Below are 17,367 nucleotides of genomic sequence, written 5' to 3'. Positions count from 1 at the left end.
AAGTTCCAGAGGCAGTGTGGCCTCCTGAAGGCCTGTGTGGCGCTCAAGAACAGCAAACCACACCACCTGGGTTGTTTCTGGGACTCCTGCTTTGGGCCACTCTGCCCCCGGAGGCCTGCTTCCTAAGTTATCCTAAAATACCGCTCGACGGTCTTGCCAACCTCTGGGCCTCAGCAAGGCCCTCTTCAGGGTGTGGCTCCAGACGGCCTTTCCGGCAGTCCTTTCCCTGCACTGCTGCTTGCAACACCTTCAGGAGGCAGGCCCCTGCCCCTCTAGTCCTCCAGCCTGGAACGCCCAGCCCTCCACCCTGCACGTCTCAAAATCTGTCTCATCCTTTAATACCCAGCTCGAGCCAGTCTCTGGGAATCCTCACGACTTGTGCCTGTGTCAGGCTCTTAGGTCACTTTGCCTTCATTCAAGGGATTTAGGCACACTCTGGCGCCCCTACTAGCCCTGGCTGCTCCTCCCAGGAATCCTGTCTCCCCTGACCCAGAGGTGCCACAGTAAAGGTGTGTGGCAGTGTTGGCATCAGAGAAGCCTGCAACTGAAGGGCTGCAGCCCAGCCTCTGCTCCCACCAGCCCCACACGACATTCACCTGCCCAGGTGCCACTCAGCTTCTAAGAAAGAACAGACAAGGCTAAATGGCCCCTAGGATAGCAGAATGATGCCAGGCAGGCGCCTGACACACCCCCTGGACAGGAAAATAATTTTCTTCCTCTTAATAACAGTTATTAAGGGGGCTGTGCCCGACCCACTGCATCCAGGGTCTGGGCTTAGCTATCTGTATGGCTCTCGTTACCCTGGGTCCCCACCCCTAGACTCAGCCCCAAGGCTAGGATATACTTGTCTGCCCTCCCATTGCCCTTTACCCACTCAGCCCATAGGACGGGTGGACAGTCCTGCAGCCCTGGGGGATTTCATTTGATTTATACGCTTTTATTATCAGGGTATCCGGGATCCCTTGGAGCCCTTTTCAACTCAGTCTTCCCATCCTTGCCCCTCTCAGCTGAGCTCCCTTGTACAGACACTTAGTACCACAGTCCAATGTTAGGGTCAAAGACCACCCCTGCCGCGCAGACATTCATGCACACAGATATGCACCCAGACACATACACGAGAACATACACAGATGCACATGCAGGTAAATATACACTGATGTGCAGCTAGATACTTGAAGACAGCCAAGCGGACACACAAACGTCACAAATAGACAGTATGTAATGTACACACGTGCCCAGGTATATAGTAATGCATAGGTATAGTGTACAGGCATACCTCATTTTATTGTACTTCACTATACAGTGCTTTGCAGATACTGCATTTTTTTTTTTTTTTTTTTTACCAACTGAAGGTTTGTAGCAACCCTGAGTTCTCAGATGATGGCTAGCATTTTTTAGCAATAAAGTATTTTTTCATTATGGTATGTACATTGTTTTTTTAGACATAGTTCTATTGCACACTTAATAGACTATAGTATAGTGTAAACGTAACTTCTGTATGCACTGGGAAACCAAAAAAATTGTGTGATTCACTTTACTGAGATATCAATATTTGCTTTATTGCGGTGGTCTGGAACTGGACCCATAATATCTCTGAGGCGTTCCTGTCTATGCTGAGTTGAGCCACGTGAAATTGTCAATATTCAGTGTTTTTTTTACTTAAAAAAATGGAATCTAATACAAATGTGGGCATGGACGGAAATATTAAAAAATACAGAGCCAACTTTGTACACCCATGTTCAGGCAGTATTATTCACAATAGCCAAAAGGTGGAAACAATCCAAGTGACTATCAGTGAGTGAATGGATAAACAATGTGGTATGTACACACAATGGAATATTATTCAGCCTTAAAAAGGAGGGAAATCCTGTCACATGCTTCAACATGAGTGAACCTGTATGCTAGGTGAAATATGCCAGTCACAAAAAAGACAAAGACTGTATGATTCCACTTACATGAGGTACCCAGAGTAGTCAAATTCACACTCAGAAAGTACAGTGGTGGCTATCAGGGGGTGAGGAGGGTACTTAGCCTTTCATAGGTACAGAGTTTCAGTTGGGAAAGATGAAAAAGTTCTGGGGATGGATGGTGGTGACGGTTGCACAGCAATATGAGTGTACTTAATACCACTGAACTGCACAGTTAAAAATGGTTAAGATGGTAAACTTTATGTTAATTAAAAATAATTTTTTAAAAGATCCAAAAATATGTACTGTCAGGTAGACATATACACACTGAGGGATAAACACAGGAACTCAGCAACACAGAAACATGACTCCTCCCCTCCCAGGAGTGCTTCTCTGACCCAGATATGGCTCTGTTCTCCCCCTAAACAAATCCAGAGATAAGGCCCTGACACCTCGGCTACCCCCGTGGCTTGTTACCCTCCCACAGACTGGCTCCACTTACTCCTCCCCCTGCCCCTCACGCAGCCTCCCCACGCCCAGGGAAGGGCCTCCTTAGAGTACCCGGGGCTCTGATCTCTGCCCCTGCCCCTCCTTGGCCCCTCTAGGATCCTCAGAGACAAAGCCCCATTCGTCTTTAGTCCCAGGGCCCAGCTTGACGCAGGGAGCCCCTAAATCCCCTCGCCAGCACCAGCCCCGCTGTGCATGCATTGGGCCCCAAGTGAAGCTTTGTGGGCATAGAGGAACCTGTGTCTGATCTGGACATGATCACAGATCAGTTAAAGCAAGTGCAGCCAGTACTAAACGGGGTCGTTGAGACATGGCATTAGGTCTTCTGCTGTCCCGGCCACCCTCATGGGACCTCGTCCCTCCACAGAAAGGTGGGGCTGGCACCCTTGTGACCACTTCTGCCCGGCCTGCCTTCCCAGCTAGCTGCCATCTGCTGAGCCCCCTTCTCCAGCGCAAAGCCTCACCCTGCTCCTGAGGACTCCGGGACTAAGGCCCTTGATGGGGGCAGAGAACGGAAACTGGCCTGCTGTTTGCCTCCGGACCATGCAGTGTGTCCCCCGATCCTCTCAACCAACTTTCTCACTAACCATTTAATACTCAGCCCCCGAGGAGGGGAGAAAGGCTGGGGTCTGGCGCCACCAGGTCAAGAGCTTCCCCAGAGCTGAGGGTGGTGGAAACGCAGACATCCGGAACAGAATTTTTCAGGGGTGGGACAGCATTTTTCACTGGGACTCCGGAAGGGCAGGGTTTGGAGGAAACTTGCTGGGAGCCTGGTGGGGATGCAGCAGGTGACGCTGCGGTGGCGGAGGGAGTGTGTGCTGAGTAAGGACCTTCCCTTTCCCCAGGCGGCGGGCGGGCGAGTCCCAACAGCAGGCGGACATGTGAGGCTGACCCAACAGGTTCCCGAGGCCGGGGGCAACGGGGTGGAGCGTGGCTCTGACAAAGGGCAGGCGGGTGGGAGGCAGTTTCTGCTGGTATCTTCCTCCTGCTGCGGCCAGCCCGGGGTGCAGGCCATGGAGCCTGCTGGAGGGTGAGGGTAGCCGGTGGGCAGGCGTGTTCGGAGGCGCTGGGAGCTCAGGGCATGGCGGGCCCCCTGCGGTGCCGGGTGGAGGAGCTGAAGCAGCAGCGGTGGCGGGAGAGCTCATCGCGGGTGCTCCAGCACAGCGAGGCAGCCCGGCTGGCGGCCGATGCCCTCCTGGAGCGGGGAGAGGCTGCCTACCTGCGGGTCCTCTCCGAGGAACGGGAGCTGCCCTTCCTGAGCCCTCTGGATGTGGACTACATGACCAGCCATGCGCGCGGGGGCTCTGAGCTAGGCGAGGCCGTGGGGCCAGGGGCTGCCGGGCCTGACCCCCTCAGCCTGCTCTCCGAAGTCACCTCCGGCACTTACTTCCCCCTGGCCTCCGACGTAGACCCCCCGGACCTGGACTTGGGCTGGCCCGAGGTGCCACGGGCCACGGGCTTCAGGCCCACGCAGGCTGTGATCCACTTCCAGCGGAACAAAGCCAAGAGCATCAAGAACCTTCTGCATTTCCTCTTCAGCCAGGCCCGCACGGTAAGGGCCTCGTCTCTTCAGACATTCATTTCACAGATGTGGAAACTGAGGCCCAGGGAGGGGAAGTGTGGCCACACAGCAGCTTGGGGGCAGCATTGGGACGAGAACCTCTGCCCCCTATCACATCACAAGCTCCTAGAGTGTGGGCGTGTTTTATTTACCTTGGTAACCTCTTGGCACTCGAGGACATTATGAACACGCTTAGAACAGGGGATGGGTCTCAGGGACTCCACAAACACCCTGAAAACGCGTGCAAAGTGGTGTTCATTGCAGAGGGGGATCCTCTCTCTTTTGGGGGAGAGGGCCTATGGCCTTCATCAGATTCTCGAAAAGGTCTGTGATCCCCAAACTAAGAACCCCAACCTTGGTGAGCATCTGAGCCACCCCCTTGAGTTACAGAGGAGGAAACTGAGGCCAGAAAGGGACTGGGACTTACTCAGGAGTTCCAGTCAGTTGGTGAAATGGAACCCGGGGCTCAGGGAGAGGGAAAGGGCTCTAGACTCAGGCCCCGGGCCCCAGGCACAGCCCTGCCTCCTGACAAATGGTCCCAACCGCACCTCACTTTGTGCACTGTATCTCCACTGGCCTGAAGCAGGGGAAGAGGCACTGGTGCCTGGGCCTCAGCATGGCCTTGAGGGCTGGGCTTTTAGCTCTGCACCCAAAGGAAAGAGAAGCGGAAGCTGCTGGGCTCAAGGATGGGGAACAGGGCTCAGGAGAAAGGGAAGCGGCAGAGCAGGTGGGGTGTTGGTACCTGGGAAGCCTTCAGCTACAGACTAGCACAGCCTCACTCCTGGAGGCCTGGCCTCTGACACAGGAGGCAGGGAGATGGATCAGATGACCCTAGGCAGAGTTTGGGGTGGCTTAGACTCAGTGCTCTTGCTAGGGGAGCAGCCCTGAGGGTACCCGCTGCAGATGTTAGGAGCCAGGATGCTGGCATCCTGCTGGTACCTCCAGAGCCTCCCTGGCAAGTCTACCTATGTCCCAGGCAGGGGAGGGCCAGACCCGACTGGCACAGGGAATGGGGTTATTAGTGAGATGGCTGCTGTCATCACCCCTGCCCTTTGATCTTTCTTGCTTGTCCTGTTCCCCTCACCTGTGGCCAGGCCTGTGCCATGGACTAGGGCATCCCTCAATGCTTTGGTTTCTCATCCTCCCGTCTAGACCCTCCACCTCTGGGTCAGGAGCCAAGCTTCCACTCTGGGCTGTCACTGACTCTCAGAGTGATCTTGGGAAGTGCTTCCTCCCCCTGTGGCCCAATGGCTTTGTTTGTTAAGGAGGCAGCAGGAGAGGAACATTTACTGAGCTTCTGTTGTGTGTTGAGTATTTTCACATTAAATTCCCCATAACTCTTGAGAGGTAGCTATCACTATCTCCATTTAGCAGATGAGGAAGTTGAGGCTCCCAGGGGTGAAGGAATTCGTCTAAGGTCATAGCACTAGGAAGTAGCAGAGTGCAGGTTCGAACCCAGCTCTGTCTGGCTCCAGAGCTGGAGTGCTTTGCTCCGCACCTCCTGCCTCTCAGCCTGGACTGGGAGAGGAGGTTCTCTTGGCAGATATTGCAAGCCCCGCCTCTCCACCGAGCAGAAAACTTCGTCCCAGTTGTAAGAGGTCACAGCAGATCTCTGCAGCTTCTCAGGGAAACAGGTGGGTCTAGCAAAGGGCACTGAAGACCCCAGTAACTGGCCTGCAGCTCTGATCCGTGAGAAGGGAGCCTCAGACAGACAGCCAGAGCTACAGCTTGAGCTAGTGGGGGGAGTGTGAGGTGCTAGCCTGGGAAGTGGGGTCTGGGTTTTGCTTCTGACTCTTTCCCCCTCTGGGCCTCAGTCTTCCCATCTGTAGAGTAGACCTTTAGACTGGTACAGCTGATCCACAGACCTCTTTGAGAATCAGATGACAGATAAACAAACCGTCCTTAGAAAAATGCACACAAAAACTTTCAAACAGCCTTCTGGGCTTCAAGACAGTGAAACCCCCCAGCTTCCAAGTCAGGAACCCCCAGGCTGGGTCACCACTAAAAGCCCTCCCAGTTCAGGTGTTCTCATGGGCTCTGGCCTCCTGCTTTTCAGTCCAGTGCTGTCTCCGGGGATCTAGCCTCTACCCCTGGCCTCGGCAGTGCCCCGGGCAGGGCTGAGCTCCCCCCCCCACCCCCGCCAGGTGGTGGCTGTGGTAATGGACATCTTCACCGACATGGAGCTTCTGTGTGACCTCATGGAGGCCTCGGGCTGGCGTGGTGTCCCCGTCTACCTGCTTCTGGCCGAGGAACACCTGAGGCACTTCCTGGAGATGTGCTACAAGATGGACCTCAATGGAGGGCACCTACGGGTCAGCAAGGGACGGGGGCAGGAACTGGGGTGTGGAGTCAGGGAGGGCAGGAGAGTCAGTCGGGTGGTTCGTGAGCATGGGGGGTCAATGGGAGTGGGAGGCCGGGCTCTCCTATAGCTATTTTGGGTCAGAGACCCCAGGGGATTTAGACATGGCTTGAGCCCTGTCCTCTAAAGGTGATTCCCAACCTCCCTCCCTCCTTGGCCCAGAACATGCGTGTGCGGAGCACGTGTGGGAACACATACTGCAGCAAGGCAGGCCGCCGCTTCACGGGGCAGGCCCTGGAGAAGTTCGCCATCATTGACGGTGAGCAGGTGGTGGCAGGCAGCTACAGGTGAGCAAGTGGATGGCGGGGAGGGTGCCTGGGGCTGAGCCACCGGCTTGCGAGGGTGCCTGGGACCTGGCAGCTTTGAACTTTCCTTTCTTCATCCATCGCTTCCACCATGAACTGAGCAGCCGCCATGTGGCAGGCATGGTGCAGGGCCCAGGGGCCAGTGTGGGGAGAAAGACAGCCCTGGGCTGGGCCCTGGAGGAGCTCACTCTGTGGAAGGACTACTTTAATGCCCTTGGCATAGAAAATAACTCTTGCACCTCGGAATTGGAGGGACTTCAGGGAACCTGGCCCTTGGTCCATTTTACAGATGGGGAAGTTGAGGCTGAGATGTGAAACCACATGCTGAAGTCCACTAAGCTGAGCCAGGGCTAGAACAGACTCTGGAGTCAGAGCTCTGCCCCTCACTTGGGCCCTAGGGGTGCTGGTGGTTTTATCTTGCTCCCCTGTTTGTGACTCCTGCCTGGCCCCAAGGTCCTGCACTTTGCCTCCTGACCCTGACCCTCTGCCCCCAGCTTCACCTGGCTTTGCAGCCAGGCCCACACGAGCATGGTGCTGCAGCTGAGGGGCCGCATCGTGGAAGACTTTGACCGGGAGTTCCGCTGTCTTTATGCCGAGTCCCGGCCCGTGGAGGGCTTCTGCGGAGGTGAAGATCCCCTGTCTCCCAGGGTGCCGTGCCCTCCCCCAGTGGCCCGGTCCTTCGGGCCCAGCATCCCCAGCACCACGTCCTTGTCGTGCTCCAGCACCAGCCTCAGCAGCATCAAGTGCTCATCTCGCATGGGTCACTCCTCCTACCCAGCTCAGCCAAGAGGCGGCGGCTGCAGTGACATGGCTATGGGGTCCTCCTCCCCAGGCCCTGCCCGCTGTGAGGCCGATGGCCAGCCCTCCCTGCAGTGCCAGCTCTCAGACCCTAACCACGGCCCCCTGCTTCGGCCCTACAGGGCCAACCTGAGCAAGCTGGGGGCGTCCCCCTGGTCCCAGTCCTCCCCTGCCCTCAACCCCAATAGCACCAGCCCTGTGACCCTGGGAGGGGGGTCACCTCTGCTTGCTCACCCTCGCCCCCTCCTCTCCTTTCCCCGGGGCGTCTCAGCTCTGTCCCGGCTCCCAGAGAATGGGGTCACAGGAAGCCAGGAGCCTAGCCCCCCACGAGGCCGCTGGGTACCCGGCACAGCCCTGGAGGCAGTGGAGGAGAATAAGGTGTCTCTGAGTCAGAGCCATGGCCAGCTGGATCTCCTCGTCCCCTTCCCCAGGGCACGAGAAGCAGGGGGCCCTGATTCTGGGGTGACCCCCATCTCAGGCTCCCTTTGGCCTAGTGAGCAGGCCCCAGAGGACAGGAGGTTGGCCTCAAATCAGAGATACAACCAGCTGGATCTCCTGCCCCAGGCCCAGGATGCCAGGGGTCCCCCTGAGTCAGGTTCCCCCAGGCCTGGCAATCGGACCCCAGAGGACAAGAGGCTGTCCCCAAACCACAGCCATGGCCAACTGGACCTCCAGGTACAGTCCCCAAAGGCTGGGGGCTCCAGAGTGCCCCCTGAAGCCAACTCCTTGGCCAGGCCTGGCAAGCAGGGTAAAGAAGAACAACGGCAGACCCTGGGACACAGCCAGCTGGACCTCATCATGAAGTTTGGCCCATTCCGGGGTGAGGGGCCTGGGTCCAATGATCTCCCCAGACCGAGCCCTGGAAGAAAGCCTGGAGTGGACTCTGGGGATGAGAAGCGGCTGACTCTGGGCCACAGCCAGCTGGACCTCATCACCAAGTATCATCAGTTACAGGGCACCAGGCAGGGACCTGAGCCTGGCCTCCCCAGGGGCCCCACAGGTGGCCAGTGCAATGGCAGTAGCAGTGGCCTGTCTGGGGATGAGAAATGGCTGACCCTGGGCCACAGCAAACTGGACCTCATTATTCAGTACAACAAGTCCAAGTCCAAGCTGCTCCAAAGCCGCTTTCAGTTGTAGTCCTGCTCCCAGAAAGGACATGTCCGTCCTCCATCCACTGTGACTCTAGATTGGCTCAGGTCCCAGACTCTGGGGTGGGAGCTCGAGCAGGGGCCTTATAGGGAGGAGAGGGAGTCTAGAGGCCCAGGTTAGACACTCCTTGGGCTTGGGATTCTTGCTCACACACGTACATGCACACATGTGGGGAAATGGAACCCACGGTTACTGGGCACCTGCCGTTTGTCACTGTGCTGAGCCCTTCTCACCAGTTACTTCTCATCCTTCATCCTCACAATACCCTACGAGATAGAGCTCTAGTAGGTGTACAGTTCTAGGATCATAGATATTATCTTCCCTATAATATAAATTTAGAAGCTGGGACCCAGCGAGTTTGATGACTTGCTTGGAATCAGGTCTGAGTAAGTGACAGGGGCTCAAATCTGTGTCTCTGACTCTTAATTTCTTAAGATCGTGTTTTTGCACAGACAGGACACAAAATATCAACAGTTCCCATGTCCCCATGCACACAAAATCCACATAATAACAGAGATGCTCCAAATGCCTGCACAATATACACTGCACACTGACAGGTTTCACACCCACAAACTACACCCACAGATGCAGTCCATGTGATAAACCAAAACACTCAGGATTCTAGTTATAGGTACTCAATAAATGTCATTTGGGTAAATGAATGGTTACATTCGGTGCACACCGTAGACCCCTTAGGATCCACAGACCATAAATATGCACACAACCACACACACACACACACACACACACACACACACACAGAGGCATGCATGCACCAACCAGTATCTTTTTGTACCTAAGCTGTGTACCCAGTCCTGTGCTGGACATGCCATAGGGTTGAGAAATGAATCAGACTCAGTCCCTGGGAGACAAGGATTCAATGCATAAACGACTGGTGTATCTAATTAAAGGCTAACCAGTGACAGAAGGTGGTAGAGAATGAAGGCCAGCAAATGGTGGTGATGATGGAGTGGTGAGAAAAGTTTCTTAGAGGAGGCAGCCTTTGAGCCAAGCCTTGAAGGGTGGGAAGGACTTGGATAGATGGGGGCGAGGGTTAGAGGAATTCCTGGTAGAGGGAACCAGCTGAAGAGAGACCATGGAGAGGACTGAATGAGTGGGTCTGAGATGAATCTGGGAGGATGGAGAGGACGTGGATACACACACACACACATACCAGCCTCATTTTGCTGAGTGTCCCTAGAAGTATAGGCTCTGTCAGATGTAGGTCCTTTTCCTGAGCTTGCGACCTGTCTGGGACAGTATACGTGATACAAATCAATAAAAGCAGACATGCTATGACCCAGCAGCAGCCTGGTGTATCCTGGAGAAGGCAGAGTTATGAAACTGCAGGTTGGGGACAGGGGAAGGGCACCATTCAGGCAAACTATGGAGAGGTCCTTGAAGGAGAGTGGACGGCTGCAGGAGGGCTGGGGGGTGGGGAGGAAAGGGGCTCCAAGCTTCCCTCTGTCCTCGCTGAGAGTGACATTCTGCGAGACCCTGGGGCTTTTGTACAAAATGGGGGCCAAGTTCATCCGTCCACCAGAGCAGGTCTCTTGACTGCCACCATCTGCGGGCGGGGCGGGGTCGGGGGTGGGGGAGGGAGGCAGAAAGTGGTTGCCCATCAGCCCCTACACCCTTGCCCACTCTGGACCCTCCCTGACACCCGGCTTCGTCCATCCTCTCCTCTCCAATACCTTCTTCAGCATGGTTTCCTTTCATCCTCTGGCCGCGCCTCCTTCTCCAGCCTCTGTCGTGGTCTTACTTCTCCGTGATGGACACCTTCTCCGTGGGTGACTTCATCCACCCCAGGCTTCAGCTCCACATCTCAGCCCTTCAGTCTCCCCTGGGCTCCAGATCCGGCCTGGGCATCTGTCCGACACCTCACTCTGTCCCTCACCTCTCCCACACCTGCTCTTCCTCCTCGGGCTTTACTTCAAGGTATAACTCCGTCTGGGACTTCCCTGACGGTCCAGTGGTTAAGACTTCCCGCTTCCAATGCAGGAGGCGCGGGTTCGATGCCTGGTGGGGGAACTAAGATATAACTCCATCATCAACCCATCTTCTGCGAGACATCCCTGGCTCCTCCATTCTGATGCCTCACATCCAACCAGCACAGGTCTGGGTCGATATTATCTCCTACAAAGCTCCTGACTGAATGAATAAATGAATGAATGCGAGCCTGCTGGAGGCGGGGCCAGGCGGGGTAGAGACAGGACCACTTGCAGCCATAGAGTGCTCCCAGAGGCTGGCGCTAGAGTGGTCGCATGCGTGGCAGCGTGCGCCGCGTTCTCTCGGAAGTCTCCCAGGGAGGAGGCGGAAACGGAAACCTACCGAGGGCCGAGGAGGCCTCTTGCGCGTGCGGAGGTTTCGTTTACGTGGTGAGCGGTTGTGGCGAGACACCGGCAGGGTTAGCTCCGGACGCCCTGGGTCGTGAGGGTTGGGGGCCGAAGGATTCGGGGCTGTAGTGTTTGGAGGGGCTAGGTGGGCGGGCCCCGAGGGCTGGGGGCCGAGAGGGGCGGGGTTGCGGCGGGGCCTGAGGCGCGGAGGCCGCGGGACCCGGACCCGGACCCAGGGTCGAAGCCGGAGCACCCTGTTCCGGGAGAGGATCCGCCGGCCCTGAGCTCCCTGTCCCGCAGCCCCTAGGCCTCATGGCGGTCCGAGCGTCGTTCGAGAACAACTGTGAGATCGGCTGCTTTGCTAAACTTACCAACACCTACTGCCTGGTGGCCATCGGAGGGTCGGAGAACTTCTACAGGTGCGGCGGGAGCCCGGGGCCCGTGGGCAGTGTGTGGGTGGGTGGCTGGGAGGGGTACTTGGGAGTCTGGGGCTCGGGCAGAGGGAGGGTTCAGGCCCCCCAGCCCCGTGACCACCGAGTCCTTGTCCCTGCAGTGTGTTCGAGGGTGAGCTTGCTGATACCATCCCTGTGGTGCACGCCTCCATCGCCGGCTGCCGCATCATCGGGCGCATGTGTGTGGGTAAGCTAGCTGGAAGTCGCCGAGGGAGGAAATGGAGCCTCCCAGCGCCTTTAATTATACCCCTAGAAGGGACCCCGGGTGACCCAGGGATTTCTGGGCTTTCATCCATTATTTCCAGGGACTACAGAATCTCTCAGGCCTGTGCTGGACCCTAAGTGTCAACAGATCAGGGACAACCTCTGGCAAAGGCTTCTGGATCATTGTAATCACAAATAACATTAAGGGCTTTCACTTTTACCCTTGTTTCAGTCCTTGTTCACGAAGACCCTGGGAGGTCGGAATTATTGGCCTAATTTGACTGATGAGGAAGCTGAGACTCAAAGAACCCAAGTGACTCGCCCAGTTCCACACCTGGTGTGAGGGAAGATTGGATTGTCATCTCTCCCCGGCCACTGACTCTGGGCAAATTGCTTCCACTTTCGGAGCGTCTGTTTCTGCCTCTAAAAAATGACAAGCTGGGCTTCCCTGGTGGCGCAGTGGTTGAGAGTCCGCCTGCCGATGCAGGGGACACGGGTTCGTACCCCGGCCCGGGAAGATCCCACATGCCGCGGAGCGGCTGGGCCCGTGAGCCATGGTCGCTGAGCCTGTGCGTCCAGAGCCTGTGCTCCGCAACGGGAGAGGCCACAACAGTGAGAGGCCTGTGTACCACCAAAAAAAAAAAAAAAATAATAATAATGACAAGCTAAGATTCTGGGGTGTACTGTTCAGTTACCCATTTTAATCTTCAGTTCCCTTTACCATGTGCCCCTATAGCCCTCAGCACGGTTGACTCTGGCCATTTGTCTTTTCTTTGAGCTGGATCTGTCTGCCTTTACTGCCTCCCCTTCTTTCTAGTTTTGCTCAAATAGGAGTTTGTTCCTTTATTTTTCATAAGCCTGATGATTTTGGACTCTTGAGTATTTTCTTATTCAGGCCGAACATTCTTATCCCTAACCATGACCTTTGGACTTGAAGCTAGTTCTTAGGTAACAAGGGAGATCTTAACCTGATCTTTGGTGGATTTTTTTTTTATGATGGGAGAAACTTATAGTTGAGAAGTTCAGAGTTGTGACCTTGCAGAATTAGGCAGAGGTTTAGTCATTGTTGTCACAAGATAACTGTGGTTCATTCATGTTGCCGTGTACTGTGTTTTGTGTAGGTATACCACGGTGTATTCATTCATTCTCTTGATAGTGGGTATTTGGGTAGTTTTCAGTTTGGTATGAGTATTGCTGCTATGTTTCTTAGTGAACAAATGTATGTATTTCTATTGGATATATAATACCTAGGAGAGGAATGGCTGGGTATTCAATGTAGTAGATGATGCCACATAATTATCTGAAGTGGTTGCCCAGTTTATACTCCTATTGGTTGCTCCATATATCTTTGCCAACACTAGGTATTGACATTCTTTTAAAAAATTTAGCCATTCTGGTAGGTGTGGAGTGTTACTTCAGTTTCTTAAAATGCAACTAATGCCCAAGAGCGCTTCCTGTTAGTCCTGGTTCCTCCTGGCTGATGATGGCGAATTGGGCAGGATGTGTTGGGACAAACTCCTAGGTCATCTCTGGCCTGCCCAGTGGCACTCCTGGTCCCCCGGGTGTTGTATGGAACAGTGGTTTGGAGGACTGGGGTCTGGGTCTGAAGCTTTGCTGGGGAAGCTAATTGGGCTGGATTGTATCCCCAGCCCCCAGGGCTCAGCAGGCATCTTGTGTATTCATGGTCCGTCCTTGTCCCACCTTCCCTAATTTGGGTCTCCCCAGGGAACAGGCATGGTCTCCTGGTGCCCAGCAACGCCACCGACCAGGAGCTGCAACACATTCGCAACTGCCTCCCAGACTCAGTGCAGATCCGGCGGGTGGAGGAGCGGCTCTCGGCCCTGGGCAATGTCACCACCTGCAATGACTACGTGGCCTTAGTCCACCCAGACCTGGACAGGGTGAGGCGGCCCAGGAGTCACAGGATATTAGCCGAGTCAGTGGTTAGCCACCATTCTTGCCCATCAGACAGGAATTAGGGGTATCTCTTGTGGTTTCTCTTTATACCTGGGCTCCTGCAGTTCAGACATTGGTTGGAATAGTGAACAGAGGCCTTCCATGGTGTGATCAGTGTCAGAAAGAAGCTAGGGAGTGTATTAGTCCTTCAGAATCAGGGAGATTGACCCATCTGGTCTTGAAGCCAGGGCTAGGAGAGAAGATTGACAGGTGAACTCTTGCCTGTGGGTTAGAGGAAAGGAGGGTAATGTGGAGACCAGCCTTTGGCTCTTCAGGGCATGCATGGATATTAGGGGCTCCATAGCTGGTCTAGACTCTGCTCCAAGCTGTATTCCCTCCTTTTTCTGGGTGAAGCTTCCATATGCAGCTACATAGCAGAGGAGTGAGCTTAGGGAGTCATGCCCTGGGTGGGTCTGGTGTGGAGGCCCTGGGTTCTTTGATCTGCTTGTTCTGGGCGTTGAGCACAGTACCTTTGGCTGACAGGAAACAGAAGAAATCCTGGCTGATGTGCTAAAGGTGGAAGTCTTCAGACAGACAATAGCTGACCAGGTGCTGGTAGGAAGCTACTGTGTCTTCAGCAATCAGGGAGGGCTGGTGCATCCCAAGACTTCAATTGAAGACCAGGATGAGCTGTCCTCTCTCCTTCAGGTCCCCCTTGTGGTAAGCAGTCTTATTCTCTGAGCTCTGTCTCCTGCTGGAGCAGATCCCTTTGCCCAGTATTCGGGAATCTAGATTGTTACCTGTCACAGTTTGGGTTTGGGCTGAGGGTCAGGGAGAAGGGTTTGGGGAGAGTCCTCATGACTTTGGCTGTTGGTGCCATGATCCACACCGAGCCGTCCCTTGGCAGGCGGGCACTGTGAACCGAGGCAGCGAGGTGGTCGCCGCTGGGATGGTAGTGAACGACTGGTGTGCCTTCTGTGGCCTGGACACGACCAGCACAGAGCTGTCAGTGGTGGAGAGTGTTTTCAAGCTGAATGAAGCCCAGCCTAGCACCATTGCTACCAGCATGCGGGATTCCCTCATTGACAGGTATCTGGGCCTCTCTTCTTTGGAGGGGAGGGGAGGGGAGAGGAGAGAGATGCCACCTGTAATGGGAGCCACACTGTATTCATACTGGTAGGTTCTCCTTGCGTGTGAGGCCACATCTGCACACTGCTGAGCAAGCACAGGGTACAGTCCACAAGCCTTTCCTGAGTATCTGCCCACTGCCGTCTTTGAAGACACTGGCTCAGTATATCCCTTCTGTAGTCTGTCTTTTATTTTATCACTGACCACATTCTTTTGCAGTTTGTATTTGCCTGTGTGTCAGTGTCCCCAGCCAGTAGCCTGAGACAGGAAAGAGCTTTTTAATTGAAGGAAGGAGGGAAGGCTGCTTTTAGGAACTGAGGAGACCCAGATGCCTAAGGGACTCGGGGGTATGGGGAATGCATCAGAATCACCATCATCTGGACTTTGTGGGTTTAAAACAAGAGTGGGTTCTTGGGCCCTAACCCTGGAAGGTTCTGGGGTGTTAGGCTCTAGAATCTCTTCCTTTGGAAGAGCAGCAGGTGCTGGATATTTAGTGCCTCCCCCCCACCCCCCCATTTAGGATCCTTCTCAAGGCACGCCATACCCAGCTAGCACAGGAGTCTTTATGAGGATAGAAACCCCAAAGTAGAGCAGGTGTCCAGTAGCAGACTCCCTACTTAGCAGGGGCAGAATTTCCCTTCATTTTCCCTCCTTCATTCATTCAATTGCTTGATGTTCATTGAACCCTATGGACAAGACCCCATGTGGGATAGTCCGGCAGCTTAGTGCTACATCCTGCCTCTGAGAGGGACTTAGATTGTAGCAGGGGAGAGAAGATGTAGTGGCCATATATAAGTTAACTACCTTCAAAGAAGAAGTAAAAGGTGCCTTCTGTGGTTTTGGAAGCTCCTGTGATACACTTTTCTGGAATCCAGGAAGGTTTTGGGGAGGACAGATCATTTAGTCTGGGCTTCAGGGAAATGAGTAGGTAATTGAAAATGCGAAGATAGGGTGGGGAAGCACTTCAAACAGAACCAGGGATGGGGAAGTGTGGAAGGTGTGAAGGGGAAAGGTTTTATTCCCAGTGTTGAGGACTCCGAATGCCCATGTCAAGAAGTTTTGACTGTAGGTGTTTTGACCTTTGTTTTATGTTCGGATACTTGTAACGTAGTTTCTTGCCTTCACCCCTCAGATACTGATTCCCTCAGTTTGGCGTGGGACCCAACCATGTGTGGCTGTTTTAATAATCTTTCCTAGGTGATTCTGATGAGGGCAGTTTGGAGACCACACTGACAAGCTCTGCTGTCAGCACTGGAGAGCAGTTGAAAGGGTCTGAATAGGAAAGTGGTACCAGTGGTTTTGTTATTTGTTCAACAACTTTTTTTGGAGCACCTACTATGTGCCAGACAGTAGTGATGGGGTGATGAATAGAATATACCCTTCCTCCCCTTTTGGAACATTGAACCTCATAAAGAAAACAGTACTTCCACAATTAACCATTTAATTAAAGAACAAAACAAAAAAAACTTCTTAGCAACCTAAGAACAGAAAGAAATTTCTGTAACCTGATAATTGTTACCTACTAAACTACAGCAAATGTATTTAATGGTGAAACTTCATAAACTGCCAGGCAGAGCTGCCTGCAGTCAGCAGCCCTGGTCAGCATTGCAGTTAAGATAAAGACATGGGTGTTGGAAAAGAAGAGACAAAACTCATTAGCCTCCTTTGGTTTTGAACCTGTTTGAGTTTGAGGTGCCCATGAGACCTCACAAGGAAGGTGTCAGGTCGGGGATTAGAAATATGTACCTCAACTTCCCCAAAGTTCTTTCATTTCTTCTACTTAAGATTTTATGAGGAAAAGCCAATCCTAGGAAAACTAAGATAGAATCCAACTTTTTTAGTACTTTAAAGAGAAATAAAAACTTCAGATAACAAAAGAAAAACAAAGAAGAAATATGTACTTAAGGGAATTTCCCTGGTGGTCCGGTGGTTAGGACTTGGTGCTTTCACTGCCAAGGGCCTGTGTTCAGTCCCTGTTCGGGGAGCTAAGATCCCACAAGCCGTGAGGGGCAGCCGTAAAAAAGAAATACGTACTTCATGTTTATAATCGTGCACATGATTATCACCTCCAGGAAGAATGTTCTGGCCGCAGCCCTGCTACTAGAGGATTTGGGGCCTGGACCTGTCCCTTACCCTCTCTGAGCCACCTTGTTTCCTTGTCTAATGTCTGTTGGTCTTGACCTGTGAGGCTCTGATTTATGATCAGTAACGATTTGAATAAGTTATTGAGTTCACCCACCCGAGTGGAGGAGTTACTTTTAGTTTTTAAGCACTGAGAGTGCTAGACTGGATTTGTGACTTGTGGGAGCAGTGGAATCTGGAGGGGCCTCTGTGTGTGGCTCTTCGGGGCTGAGCTGGAACAGAGGTCCTGGGGTAAGGGTGGAGGCAAGCACCTTGAGAGTGGAGGGTGAGCTGTGCTCTGTGAAGTACCTACTGACAATGCTCCTTCTCTCTCTAGCCTCACCTGAGTCACCTTCCATACTCTTCATGGGCTCCTGGCTCTGGACTTTGGCTCCGTCTCCACGCCCCACCCAGTCTGTCCTGGATGCTGGCAGGGCCGTGGCAGAGAGCTCACCTGGACTCAGTGGCTGGACGCCCAGCCCTTCTTCTCCTGTGCCCATCTCCTGAATCTATAGTTACTGCAAAAACCTGCCACAGGTCCTATGGCTTCTGGCTGAGAGCTCTGTTGTCTGTGCCAACCCATTAAAGGGCAGCTTCTTCCGGCCATTCTGAATGTGTTATTTGGGGACCTCAGCCTGCACTCA

The 17,367-nt window shown here is 53.9% G+C and overlaps 2 protein-coding genes across 3 annotated transcripts; both read left to right on the top strand.

Moving 5' to 3' along the window:
* Positions 1 to 3,154: 3,154 nt before the first annotated feature.
* Positions 3,155 to 9,892, top strand: FAM83C (family with sequence similarity 83 member C). 2 transcript variants are annotated; one of them, XM_067707934.1, is made up of 5 exons: positions 3,155 to 3,236; positions 3,824 to 3,966; positions 6,120 to 6,287; positions 6,497 to 6,621; positions 7,134 to 9,892. In XM_067707934.1, the coding sequence occupies exons 1-5, from the start codon at positions 3,194 to 3,196 to the stop codon at positions 8,572 to 8,574; spliced, it is 1,920 nt and encodes a 639-aa protein (XP_067564035.1). In that variant the 5' UTR covers positions 3,155 to 3,193; the 3' UTR covers positions 8,575 to 9,892. The 2 variants fall into 2 exon arrangements, with proteins under 2 accessions (XP_067564035.1, XP_067564034.1); XM_067707933.1 differs by lacking the exon at positions 3,155 to 3,236 and having other exon boundaries at positions 3,303 to 3,966.
* An 846-nt stretch (positions 9,893 to 10,738) lies between these two features.
* Positions 10,739 to 17,327, top strand: EIF6 (eukaryotic translation initiation factor 6). Its single transcript, XM_067707941.1, is given in 8 exon segments — positions 10,739 to 10,852; positions 10,854 to 10,964; positions 11,223 to 11,341; positions 11,476 to 11,561; positions 13,304 to 13,479; positions 14,018 to 14,194; positions 14,382 to 14,563; positions 17,061 to 17,327. Coding segments are annotated over 8 exon segments (960 nt in total). The 5' UTR covers positions 10,739 to 10,753; the 3' UTR covers positions 17,071 to 17,327.
* Positions 17,328 to 17,367: the final 40 nt, after the last annotated feature.

The sequence above is a fragment of the Pseudorca crassidens genome, chromosome 15, assembly GCF_039906515.1.
Source record: "Pseudorca crassidens isolate mPseCra1 chromosome 15, mPseCra1.hap1, whole genome shotgun sequence".
Lineage (NCBI taxonomy): Eukaryota > Metazoa > Chordata > Mammalia > Artiodactyla > Delphinidae > Pseudorca > Pseudorca crassidens.
Note: the sequence above shows the minus strand (reverse complement) of the source record. Positions and strands in the feature narration are given on the sequence as shown.

Bases quoted from the DNA above. Each gene is read 5' to 3' on its own strand.
- FAM83C (XM_067707933.1), top strand. From the start codon at position 3,496: ATGGCGGGCCCCCTGCGGTGCCGGGTGGAGGAGCTGAAGCAGCAGCGG. The intron at 3,967-6,119 runs GTAAGGGCCTCG...CACCCCCGCCAG, and splicing joins TCTTCAGCCAGGCCCGCACG to GTGGTGGCTGTGGTAATGGA. The intron at 6,622-7,133 runs GTGAGCAAGTGG...CTCTGCCCCCAG, and splicing joins GTGGTGGCAGGCAGCTACAG to CTTCACCTGGCTTTGCAGCC.